Source organism: Buteo buteo, unplaced genomic scaffold (assembly GCF_964188355.1).
Source record: "Buteo buteo unplaced genomic scaffold, bButBut1.hap1.1 HAP1_SCAFFOLD_59, whole genome shotgun sequence".
In the NCBI taxonomy this organism is placed as follows: domain Eukaryota; kingdom Metazoa; phylum Chordata; class Aves; order Accipitriformes; family Accipitridae; genus Buteo; species Buteo buteo.
The window spans coordinates 107,221-118,672 of record NW_027439225.1 but is presented as its reverse complement, the minus strand read 5'-3'; the positions used below and the strand labels follow the sequence as shown (position 1 = coordinate 118,672).

Genomic DNA, 11,452 nt, shown 5'->3' with positions numbered 1-11,452 from the left:
ACAGCTCTGTGCAAAGGCTCTTGCTGGGGTTTAGCCCTGGTCCGGGTTCCTAAGCCACTGCTGGTACAGATCACGCCTGCAACTCCTCATGTGTAAGTATGAGGAACTCCAGCTACCGTAAAGGCGCTGATGATGCAAGGTTTGGGGGTCAAACGCGAGTGCTGCAGCCACTCTGCTTGGGGTCAGAGCCCTGCGATCACCTCCTGCAGCCCTGCCCCCGAATTTGATTTTCCCACCAAGCTGCCTGCTGGTTTCTGTGGGATGCCCCACAAAGAGGCAAGTGGAGAAAACTCTGCCAAACCCCTTCAAGCTAATCTTGCCGGGGGTCCTGGCGCTTGATGGGGCTTTACCTGTCACTGCCTTGCTTTGGGATATCCATGTCACTGGTCTTCCCCACGTTCAGCTGAACTGAACTTGCAGCAGCAGCAGCTTCCATCGCCCTCCTGGACTCCTGAGGTAAAAAAGGGACAAATCACGTTCTCTGTCTTTGGTCAAAGTGGAGATAAGCTGAATGCCCAGCACAAAGTTAGCAGTCTGCCCTCCCCTTCTGCCCCTTGGCAGCTATAGGTATTAGTGCAGCAGGGTAGAAACCGTTCACTCCAAAGGTTTTGGGGCAGGGGGATTGGGTGTTCAAAACACGATTATGAGCAAATCTTGCCAGCAGCAGCAGCAGCACCTTCTAATAATAATCATCGTAATGATAATGACCTTTGTGAAAAACGACTCGTTTTAAAAATTACACCTGTATTCAAGCGTTCAGCTCACTGCTACTTGAGGAAACAAAGGTTACAACGTGGGATCCAGGCTATTGGGATCTATTTCGATTGAGTGCTGATCTTCCCCCAACGTTTCCAGACAAGCTGTAAGAGAAACAGGCAACCTCACAGCCCGACGGAGATGTCCAGCCCCGAGGACCCAGCAAGCCTTACCTCTTCTTCTTCTCTGGCTTCATTTCTGGCATCGTCCAACTTCTTCTTCCTTTCTGGCATAAGGTCATCCAGAAAGCTGAGCTCGCGCTTTGAGAAGCAGAAATCCATCGCTTTCCGGACAAAGACGAGAGCCAAAACCTTCACGAATAAGAGGGAAGATGCGGTGAGCTCAGAGACGATGCCACCTCTCACTCCAACGCTGCAAACACCCCGCTGCTGAGCGGCGGCAGCTCTTACCATCATGGGAAAGATGATGGCGGCACGGGACACCTTGATGGTCCAGAGCAGGACGAGGCAGGTCAGCTGGATCACCGTGAACAAATGCACCTTTTGCAAGGGCACGTGCCGCAGGTAGATGAAATCCGGCTGGTGTTTCGCTGGCATCCAAAACAGCTTCAAGCGATCAAAGAACTGCAAAATAAAAGGGAAAGGTTGCCGCCTTGGGACTGCGGCAAGTTTCTGGCCCTCTCGAGACGTGGAGGCGGTTTGCAGCATCTCGCTTGCCGTCAGAAATCCTGGATCCCACCGCGTTCCTCCTGGGAGCAGCACCCATTTTCCCTTCGCTCCATCTATCAACCGGCTTGCCCCTGAGAGCTGCCCACCAAACGGCAACTATTCCGTGCCATTCCATTATTAGCATTTCTCGGCCCACTGAATCCCCCAGCGAGGATTTCCACCAGTGGCAGAAACTGCCTTCCCTTTGCACTGAATTCCCCCGCTTTCACGTAACCAAACACTGACCTGCCCTAAACCCTGAAACAGAGAGCGCTGAACTTGCCTGGTCCTCCCAGCCCTATATACCTCCTGTGCCTCCACCAATCTTTTTCTTACACAAAAGAGTTTCATTGCTTGCTCTGCAAGAAGTTTTTCCCATGCCACTGCTTTTTTCCCTGCTGCTACGGAGACAAAATACCAGGGAAACGACATGCTGCACGCTGTAAAAGAGTCCGTACCTGAATTCCTCTGAGCGACGACACACCCATGTAGAGAAAGACGCCATAGAGCACAGGCATTGGTATAAACTGGGGGGGAAAAGAGAAAAAAAAAAGAGAATGCAATCGTTTCTTTCTCCATATTGCATTTTCAGTATTACCACCCTCTTCCACAGGCACTGCCTAAAATTGCTTGAAGCCTTCCAGCTTCCATTCAGGCTTACAGATGGGTCAGGTTTTAACCATTAAAGATTTTGTGCGCACGAGTGAGCTAAGGCTCTGCTTTAGGCTGAACTTTGGAGTTACCTCTCCTCAGAATACTCCTATTTTCCAGAAAGGTTGGAGGAAAATAGGCGATTTCACCCGTGCTACCCTATGCCGCATTCTGTGGCGGTAGAAAAACACTTCTGCCTAATCTTGGGGCAAGAGGCAAAGGCCACAGGCCTCCTTTTAGCCTAGAGACGAGATTACTTTGTGGGAGGAACGTGCAAGGAAGCCCACGGGGATGACCTCAGTGTGTTTAGCTCCTGGGAACAGCTGCTCCAGGGCATTTGGGGAGCAAATTGCAGCCCGTAAAGGGCTGCCTGTTTGAAAGAGAGCAGACGTGCTGGTCTCAATATGCTCAGCTGTAACCCATAAACATGGGCGGGCCTGAAAGACACCCGAAAATTCAAGCAGTTGCGTTGCTCGCTTGCCTCGAGCACACCAAACGGGGGCCCGAAGGGCTGCAAAGCCTAACCGAGGCTGGTTCCCACCGTGGGTCAAGCCCCAAGGGTTGGGATCACCCCCTCCTCCTCCGCTCCACAACTAACTACTCAGGCCTGCAGAGAGGGGACTGTTTTTCTGTAACCTCCAACAAGCTCGCGGTTGTCGGGTGGTTTGCATTTTCCTCTCACCTTTAACACGGAAGTGAAGAAGACGGAGCAGCCCATGAGCCCAAAGATCAGCAAGCCAGTGACTCTCTGCTCTCGTATCCCCAGAAACTTGGGTTGTTCTCCTGGAGCTGAGCAGTCAGACTCTACTTTGAGGCTATTCACGTGGGTGATGGACAGGACGGTCGCAGCCACAAACCAGGGCAGCCCCATCACCGAGCACACCCCCAGCATCACGGCCACCACGAAAAGGTCCAGGTGGTACCCGCATCCTTTCTGCAGGCAGGAAAACAAGAAACAGAGCATCCCATAGCACAAGAGCAAGGATAACGTCGCAAGTCAGACTCAAACCCTGCTCGAGCACAGGTCAACTTCTTCAGAATTTAAAACAAGAAATGGAAACAAGTACGGGTGTACGCAGGCTTTGCACAAGCACCTGGCATGAAAATCTGGCAGGAGTTCAGACACAAGGGATATGGGGAGCTTGTGCGATACATACTTCTCCAAAAAAACCCCACCCACAACCCAAAACCACCAAACCGTTGTTTTCACTCACAAAGAAAATTCTACCACTTGCGAGGAAGGTGTGACTCTGAGTTATCCCTGGCAGCGCATCAAAACAATGCATTCCCCGCACCTGCTGCCGCTGCCGTTTCAAAACAAAAACGCGCTTCCATATTGCTCCAAGATTAATTTGCTCCTCCAAAAGGTTGCTCATCTGAACTGCCCTGTCACTTGCTCCCTGCATCATCGTTAATCCAGGAGAGCATCCTGCCACGCAGCCTGACCTTGTCCCAAACCAATGCCTTCAGAAAGCATCGGCAATAAGAGCTTCTCCCCAGACCTGCAGCCCAGAAGGGGCTGGGGCCGGGGTCATCTCTCGCAGGCCCTTACCTTCAGCTTGTGCTCCTTCCTGTTCACAATAACGGCACTGATCTGCTGGTCCATGAATATCAAGATGGTGCAGAGCAGAGCTGGGACGAGCGCAGCCAACACCGTCCACCAAGGGTTGGGTCCTATGGGGTTGATGAACCACCCGCGGTCGCCTCTGGTAGGCTGCAACAAAGCCCACACATCAGCATCGTCTCCCAGCCCAGGCACTCCACTGGCTTTCCTTTTCCCCTCCCTCCCTGTGTCAGAGCACCTCCCAGCCCTGGCTTCATGTCCCCCTCTCCCGTGGGCTTCAGCAGTGCCAGTCTCCTCTTTGCAAGCACCTCTAGGTACTTCTCCTGTAGGTAACTAGTTTTGGGGCCATCTTCTCGTTGCCAGGAGGAAGCAAGGCACTTGGAGGTGGAAGAGGAGATGGTCACACCACCAGCATCTCCTCCAGACTCAGCCCTGCCCTGCCCCGGCATCACCTTGTGGCACCCCCACGTGCCAAAACACCCCATTACCTTGAACGTGTGGGGGACCTGGAGCTTTGGCGATGGGATCCCAACCACAAAGTCAAGGAGCACCATGATGGCGATGGTGAGGAAAACAGCAAAGTCGCTCACCGTGGACCGTACCTGGGGCGAGAAACCAGAGGTGAAAGGGGCATGGCAAACAGGGCCGTAACGTGAGATGCAAGAGTTGCGGACATCCACAACATTCAGGCTGGTTAACCAAATCCCACCACCCCTCTGAGCACATGCAGCCTGATCCCTTGCTTAGATACTGTTGCTGTGTTTGTCCCCGTGAGATCTGGTGTCAGATAATAAAAAAAGCTTAATTAGGCGGACAAGGGTTGGTTTAAGTCAAAACCTAAAAATAATAATAATAATATTAAAAATAAGAAAAGAGATGTCTGCCACTACAGCTACACTCACAGCTACAACGGCAACAAGGCACTGAGGCATCCTTTAGTCCTCAAAAGGAACCTCCTCATTCGAATCTACTTTCCGCTCGAGCACATAATGCGCAGAAGGTAGGGAAAAAAAACCACAACCCCAACCCCCAAAACTTTGGGAAACCTGACTTCCTACTACCTGAGGAGGGGGAAAAAAAAAAAAATTAAAAAAAATCAAACCCCAAAAATCTTCAATCTGGGGCAGATCGCGAGGCAGGTGGGAAATGCTACGATGATTTTGCACTCACGGAAATGAGTGCGGGACATCCAAGCTCTTGGAGAGCTTGGCCTGCAAGGCCAACGTTTCCCAGCTTGACCATGGCGGGGCTAATACTGCTTAGTGCTCCAGGAAAGCCATTTTGGGAAACGAGTGTGGAGATGGACGCTGGCCACCATCTTCTACTTACTCTGGTTGGAAAGTAGCGGCTGGTTTTAAACTTCTTCAAGAAGCTTGACAGGGCAAAGGTGGCGAAGAAGAGGATGCAGCACCAGAGGAACACATCAGGCGTGTAGGGGCCGTCGCGTCCACAGGCAGGTCCTTGAAACTCCCCACGCAAATGCCGACATTCCTGGAGAAACAGAGCGTCAGGACACAAAGGCAGTGCACGTGCGGCAGGGAAACCTCGCGTAGCTAGGGGGTTTTGAGGATCTTGGTCCAAGATCCACGACCCTCTAACTGCTCCTGCCAATGGAGATTTATATGTAATGAGCAGCAGCAGCTGAACAAGTGACACATCGAACTATAGAGCGGAGAAACGAGATGTGAGGGGACACCATACCACGCACCCTCGGCACATCCTCTGCCTGCCATTCGAGCAATCGTGGCTAAAGAAGACACCAGAGGGGAAGGAAACACTGGAAACTCTTGGGGAGAGAGAGAGAGGGAAGAGGGAAGGAGGGCTAAAGACAACCATGGTAGGAAAGGAGGAGAAGAGACAAATCGTCCCTTCCCAGGGGAGGGCTCGCAGAACCTGGCCAAGAGGGGATGAAGGCCACCATAAGAGCCTGCCGCCCTAGGCCCGGGCTCTGCTTCCAGCCACAACAGCCTGAGAGGCTGCTCAGACATGCAAATTTATGCATGTACCTACAGACAGCACTGAACGAGAAAGCAAGGCCCAGAGTTACTAGGAACCCATTAAGGAGGCCAATTACTACCTTTCAAGCATGAACTTAAGTCCTACCTACAACTTCTACAATAATCAAACCACCCACTACTTAACCTTCCTCCCAGTCAGAAATACTGTCCGGCAACAGGCTTGAGGGGGACACTTGCTACCTACCCACAACGTTGGGGACCAGGTAGACTGGGACAAGGTGGACTCTCCTCCCGAGGACCAAGCGGTTTTAACAAACCACACGCTAGATTTAAGCAAGGACTTTTCCGAGCAGCACTAGCACAGTTTGAAGCCCATCATTCCCTGAAGGGCTCTGACTTTTGCACCATGCAAATGCCCCTGGACCCCGTGGCCGCGGCGCGAGGAAGCAGTGGCTCGGGGCACTTACGGTCACCGTGAGGTTTTCCCAGGCGATGCCAGACACGTTGATCCCGTTGCTCGCCCAGAAACGCAGCGTTTCGTTGCTGGGATGGGTCGGTGCCTCACACTTACAGCTGGGAGGAGAGAAGCCAAGACAGGGGTAAGGGAAAGGCGATGGAGGTGCAGCCCGCAGCTCCTGCCAAGGGGCAGCAGCTTTCTCAGGGGGAAAAAAACCCACTAGTAGCTGGTGAGGAAGTCCAGCTTGCTGTGCATGTGCACAGGGTAGGTGTCTCGCAGGTGACTCAGCTTCTCCAGAGCCTCGTAGATGAAGATGATGCAGATGAGGGAGGCAAAGGCTTCTTCCGTGAAGCGGGTGACGTAGCACACCAAACAGCTGGCATCGGTGGCCACCAGCACTATGCACAAGAAGGCGGTCCACAGCCCAATGCACGCCCGCAGAGACAGATAGGAGAGCGTGTACTCCCTGGGAAAGCAAAATGAAACAAAGGCTGCAAAGGCCAGCAAGAGGCCCTGAGACATGCCTGCCTTCGGGGAAAACAGGGAGCAATTCTGGAGCGTGTCAAGGCTGCGGATGGGAAATGCAGTTTCCATGTACTACTACAGAGAGCCTCGGGGCTGTGGTGCAGGGTGTAGACCCACAGGAGGAGAGGCCAATTATTTAGTTACCACTGTTGAACAAGGATCTTGTGTTAACACCTTGGAGGCTGCCTGAGGTCAGGTCCCTCTTGGGCCAGGTGGTGTTCTCCCACATCACCCTGATGCCCTGACACTGAAACCAGCTGGGTTTGCACCCAGTCACCTGCTGCCAGCAAGCTGGGGCTTAATGATAAACCTTATGGCAATAAGGGTGGTTTATCTCCCATCAAAGCCATAGCAACAAAAGGACTGTCACTAAAATCTAGCAACTACCCCTAAGAAACAGAAAAGCAAAGCAAAGCATCTTTTCTCCATCACTGCCCCCTTCTGAAGGCTCTCGCAGCACCCAGCTGCGGCAGCCAGCCTTACTTGCAGAATTTGTAGAGGATCTTCTCAAACACGAGGACGGGTCCGGTGCTGCCGAGGATGGTGAGAGGTTGGCCGGCAAAGAGGCAATACACCACGCCGGCCATGGACGCGCCCAGCAGCGACTCCATGGCACTCTGTCCGGGGAAGAGAGGCAGCCGTGAGTAAATAAATCGTTAGGGAGAAACAAAAACCAAAGCCGATTCACTGCAGCGAGGACTTTGGCCTGACTTTTATCCTCCCCCATGCCCCCCAACAGAGAGAGGTGCTCACTATCTGGCCATTGGTCGCCTCCCCCAGCAGTCCCCCAAAGGTGATGACAGGGGACATGCAGGCACAGTAGAGGAAGAGGAAGGACGCCAGGCACTGCAGGCTCAGACCATCCCGGAAGTCGCTCCAGAACCACGGGGCTTTCCGCTTCACGTCCAGGGTCAAACCTCCAAAGAGCCTGCAGGAAGGAAAAAGAAGAGAGTCTGTTCTCTTGGAGGAACACGGTGACTTTGCTTTGCTGCAGAAGGGCAATCAGAAGCACGGAGTCACTTTCGTGGCTAAAAAGAAGCACTCTCCTTCCTCCCAAATCAAGGAAACCTGCGTGCAATGGTGATGGCTGGGGCTGAGCCCAGCTGCCCAGATCTCCCCCCTGCCCAGCCCAGGGGACCAAGCTGGCAATGCGGAGCCCCTTCGTTGAACCAGCTAACCCCAAAGACCTGCTAGAAGGGAGGGTGCATGCTCAGATTTGAGAAGCAAACAGAAAAAAAACCCAAACTATTAAAGCTCCCACCTTCCCGTCCGCTGCAGTTCAGGGCCACTGTGTTTCTCCAGCGTGCTGTGAGAAGCACTGTCGTCAAGAGCTCCTGGCATCTTCCTTTTTTCCTGTTAAAATGGAAGTAAGATAAAGCTATGGACTTGTAACCGCTGGCTTGTTTTGCTTCTGGTCTGCCTCTGTGACTGTGTCAGAGTGGGACCTTGTGAATTTGGGCCCCTGAACAGCATCCCCAGCCGTCCCGCCCATCCCCCTCGCGCCTCCCACCTGCGAAGGGACGTTTTTCGGGGGCTCGATTCGGATCGATGGATCCCACTCTCCTGGCGGCAAGACCGTGACCTGATCCAGAAACTCGTCGATGCCAGCCACGAGGTCAGCCCCGTTCTTGGCTTTATAGGCAACGTCACGGAAAACCTGCCAATGGAAGACAACCTGGTGAGAGGACAACCCAGCTCGGAGGTCCTAACCAGTGCAATAAGCTCTTGGCTAAACGCAAGGCTTTTTCCCCAAAATTTCCTGCTGGAAAGGGCAGGAAATACTCCCCCAAAAGGAAAAATCTGTGCGTCAGGGCATTTGTAATCATCTCCCCCACGAGGCCCCCGTCCCCCATGGCACACCATACCCTTCTGCTTAAAGAGCAAGAGAAGTTTGACTGGCCCTGGCAATGCCACCACTGGGGACAGCGTGCTGGGGACCCCGGCAAGAAGGATGAGGTGCAGGATGCACCCCGGGTGGGATTTCAGCCTCCAGGATGTGGGGTGATGCAAATCTGCGTGTTCGCTTTGGGGTGAGAAAGAGGGCTGGGCTATTTGGAGAGCTGCGGGCAGCTGGGACAGCAAATCCTCTTCCTCACTACTTCAGAGACAGGGAGAGCTGAAGAAAGGCAAAAATGACCCGGAGCTATCTCATCTTGTCGCACCTCATCTGTCATGATAGTGGCCATGGACCTGCCGATCTCATGGTACTGATGGGCTTTTCCTTCTGGTCCAAGCAAAACAAACAGGAACCTGGGCAAGAAAAACAAAATGAGAGAGAGAAGAAGGTGTCCTTCCTCCAAGAGCACCCAGGGAAAGCCCTGGCAGCTCCCAGCCCGGAGCGTGGCTCAAGACGGGACACGTAGGCTCAGCGACGCCACGATGAATTTGAAATTCTTCAAAACCGACGGCAAATTTCATTTGGGGGCCAACTTTCATTACAATTGGCCGATGGGTTTAAAAGCTACAGCAGGGAATGGAGAAATGAAGGCGAGGAGATGTGGGTGGGGGAAACGTGCTTGCTCCCCCTCCCACTCGCCTTGTTCCCTTGGGACACCAAACTGATGCCTGCAACTCGATCTTTGGTTGGGTGTCTTTTTTACGGAAAAAATTTGCGCTTCTCATTCGCACCTTGTTGGGATGGGAACTTCCGTCATGCCCGAGAGGAGGACAGCCGGGCTCAGGCGGACAAATGCCACGATGGGCTGGTGAAGGAAATCCAGCTCTCCTACGAGCACGTTGGATGCTTCAGCCCCGGTGGGAATTTTCTTCATGAAGTGCAGCTCCGCCTGGGCACGACAAGCGATTTTCAGGCAATTACCCCAAAAGCAAAGCCCACAGCGCTCTGCAGCACACTCTCCAGCCAAGTTTGCAAGAGCAAATCTGGCCCTAAAGGCGTGAGAAAGCTACGAGTGTCTCACCTTGCTTAAATCCGTTGCTCTGCTCTCAGGGTTCACCCCATCTTTAGCTTCTGCAGCGGTGGGAGAAGGACAAGAGGTGATTGTTTGGGCTGGTAGGAAAAAGAAAGACACTCAGAAAGATGGACGAGGAGCAACTGGGACGCTTCTCCTTTGCCCGGACAAGTCTAATGGGGCCACAGCCCTGCAGAAAGCCTCACCTGGCTTGTAGAGGAGGTGCAGGTCTGACTGCCTCTTGCTCACATCAGCAAACGAGCAGACAGCGGGCAGAAGGTTGGTTGTCTTCTCGTTCTGATGGTGGTGCTTCCTCAAAAGGACTTCTCGAACTTGCGCCCGCACGTGCTCGTCAAACTCCGTGGACTGTTCTTGCTGGGCCAGGATCGTATCTGAGGATGGCAAAGGGAAACAAAGCCATCAGAGCAGAAACCCCAACAAGTCCCGACCCCCAAAGCCCCCAGGGAAGGCTGTGCCACACAGGCTGCACCCTAATGCCGGCTCAGCCTTGCATAGCAAGGCCTTTTAATAATGTTCAGCCTTTGCAGCCAAAACGAGAATTTTCTTCTGCTAAGAAACATGGCATCCTAGTGCTTATTCATCATTCCGCTAAGATAAATATTTCCCATTCTAAATGACGCAATTTTCTTGCCCGACCTGGCCTTTCTGACTCTACACGTTCACCCAAATTATAAGCGATCTATAGCACAGACGTTCCCAGAGCTTCCCGTGCTGATGGAGTGCAATTTGCCGAGCCCAGGGAGAAACGTGCTAAGAACGGCTCCGACTTCTCCAGCCCTTGAAAGGGCTGAATGGAGACCTGCCGCCAGTCAAAGATAACTTCTCCAAAGCGGCTTTTGCAATTAACTTCAAGTATCTTCCCCACAGAAATACACTGCTTGGTCATCGCCAGATAAACTCTGCCTTAAAACTCTTACATGCTGGATCTTAAGGCAAAAGCAAAAAAAAGAATGCGAGGAAACAGCTTGTAAGAAATAGTTCCTTTAAGGAGGTTCAGCTCTTACGCAGACTCTGTATTTCTAAGAGCAGCCTGCTAAGCCCTGACACACGCTCCTTTTTGGCTGCAGAATATTCTCTAGTGGCTTCTCCAACCCCACAAACTGCTTTCAAAAGGACCCCGCATTGGAATAAAAAAACGGTGCGACTGTTGCATGCCCAGTCTACATCCAAAAACAGCTCATGAGAAAAACACAGTGGCACTTCTGGAAAAGGACGTGCCATTGGGGCAGGGTTTGATTTGGGAGTGAAGAGCACCGTGGCGAGCTGAGCTCGGCCGTTCCCGGAGGGATGCAGCGCCCATGGTACCTGCAATCTCTTCGATGCTGTTGGCACAAATGTCCAGCAGCACCGACCCGTTGCTGATGCAGCTCCTCAGCTCGGAGAGGCTGTGCAAGGACAGCGTGCCAACGCAGGGCTTGCTCCAGCGCTCGCCGCCATCTTCCACGTCCTCCTCAAACTTCAGCCACCTGCGGACATCGGGTGCGATCAGCCCCATTGCAAGAAAACAGCCCCAGCTCTGCAACCCCTTTGACAGAGCCACGGGGTGGCAAGAGGAGAAGGCTCCTCGTGCCGCCACCTGCAGCTGCAAAAGCTTCGCGTCCTGGAGAGGAGAAAGCAGAGCCCACGGGCGCTGCCGGTGCAGGGACTCCTCTCCCACCGCAGCCAAGCAGCAGGGATTTACCTTGCCGTTTCCTTCCACTCGCCATCTCGGCCCTCTTTTACACAGATCTCATCCAGCTCGGAGAACAAGTGGTGAGGGAGGTGCTGCTCGTCCTCCTTGCTCCTGAGAATGAACTGCACCCGCTGGGACGGGGAGCCTGGGGGCAGAAGGCAAAGACCCATCCCGTTACCGCGCCTGAACACAGCTCGTCACGCTCACGTGCAAAGTGGCCATCAGCACCAGTGCAGCCATAAACACTGGGCTGGCCCCTCTCCTCTGCGTC

The 11,452-nt window shown here is 53.3% G+C and overlaps 1 protein-coding gene across 1 annotated transcript in view; it reads right to left on the bottom strand.

Annotated features, from left to right (window-relative positions):
* Positions 1-549: 549 nt before the first annotated feature.
* The window catches only part of LOC142027818 (electroneutral sodium bicarbonate exchanger 1-like), a 46,066-nt gene continuing 35,163 nt past the window's right edge, over positions 550-11,452 (bottom strand). The window contains exons 5-22 of the mRNA XM_075022019.1: positions 11,191-11,326; positions 10,815-10,975; positions 9,615-9,880; positions 9,208-9,365; positions 8,742-8,829; positions 8,090-8,236; positions 7,841-7,932; positions 7,333-7,507; positions 7,063-7,196; positions 6,275-6,520; positions 6,065-6,170; positions 4,969-5,130; positions 4,128-4,241; positions 3,628-3,789; positions 2,758-3,009; positions 1,883-1,951; positions 1,167-1,340; positions 550-1,067 (exon numbers count right to left, since the gene is read on the bottom strand). Of these exons, the coding sequence (XP_074878120.1) occupies positions 882-1,067; positions 1,167-1,340; positions 1,883-1,951; positions 2,758-3,009; positions 3,628-3,789; positions 4,128-4,241; positions 4,969-5,130; positions 6,065-6,170; positions 6,275-6,520; positions 7,063-7,196; positions 7,333-7,507; positions 7,841-7,932; positions 8,090-8,236; positions 8,742-8,829; positions 9,208-9,365; positions 9,615-9,880; positions 10,815-10,975; positions 11,191-11,326 (2,828 nt within the window). The 3' untranslated portion in view covers positions 550-881. The remainder of the gene's footprint in view (positions 1,068-1,166; positions 1,341-1,882; positions 1,952-2,757; positions 3,010-3,627; positions 3,790-4,127; positions 4,242-4,968; positions 5,131-6,064; positions 6,171-6,274; positions 6,521-7,062; positions 7,197-7,332; positions 7,508-7,840; positions 7,933-8,089; positions 8,237-8,741; positions 8,830-9,207; positions 9,366-9,614; positions 9,881-10,814; positions 10,976-11,190; positions 11,327-11,452) is intronic.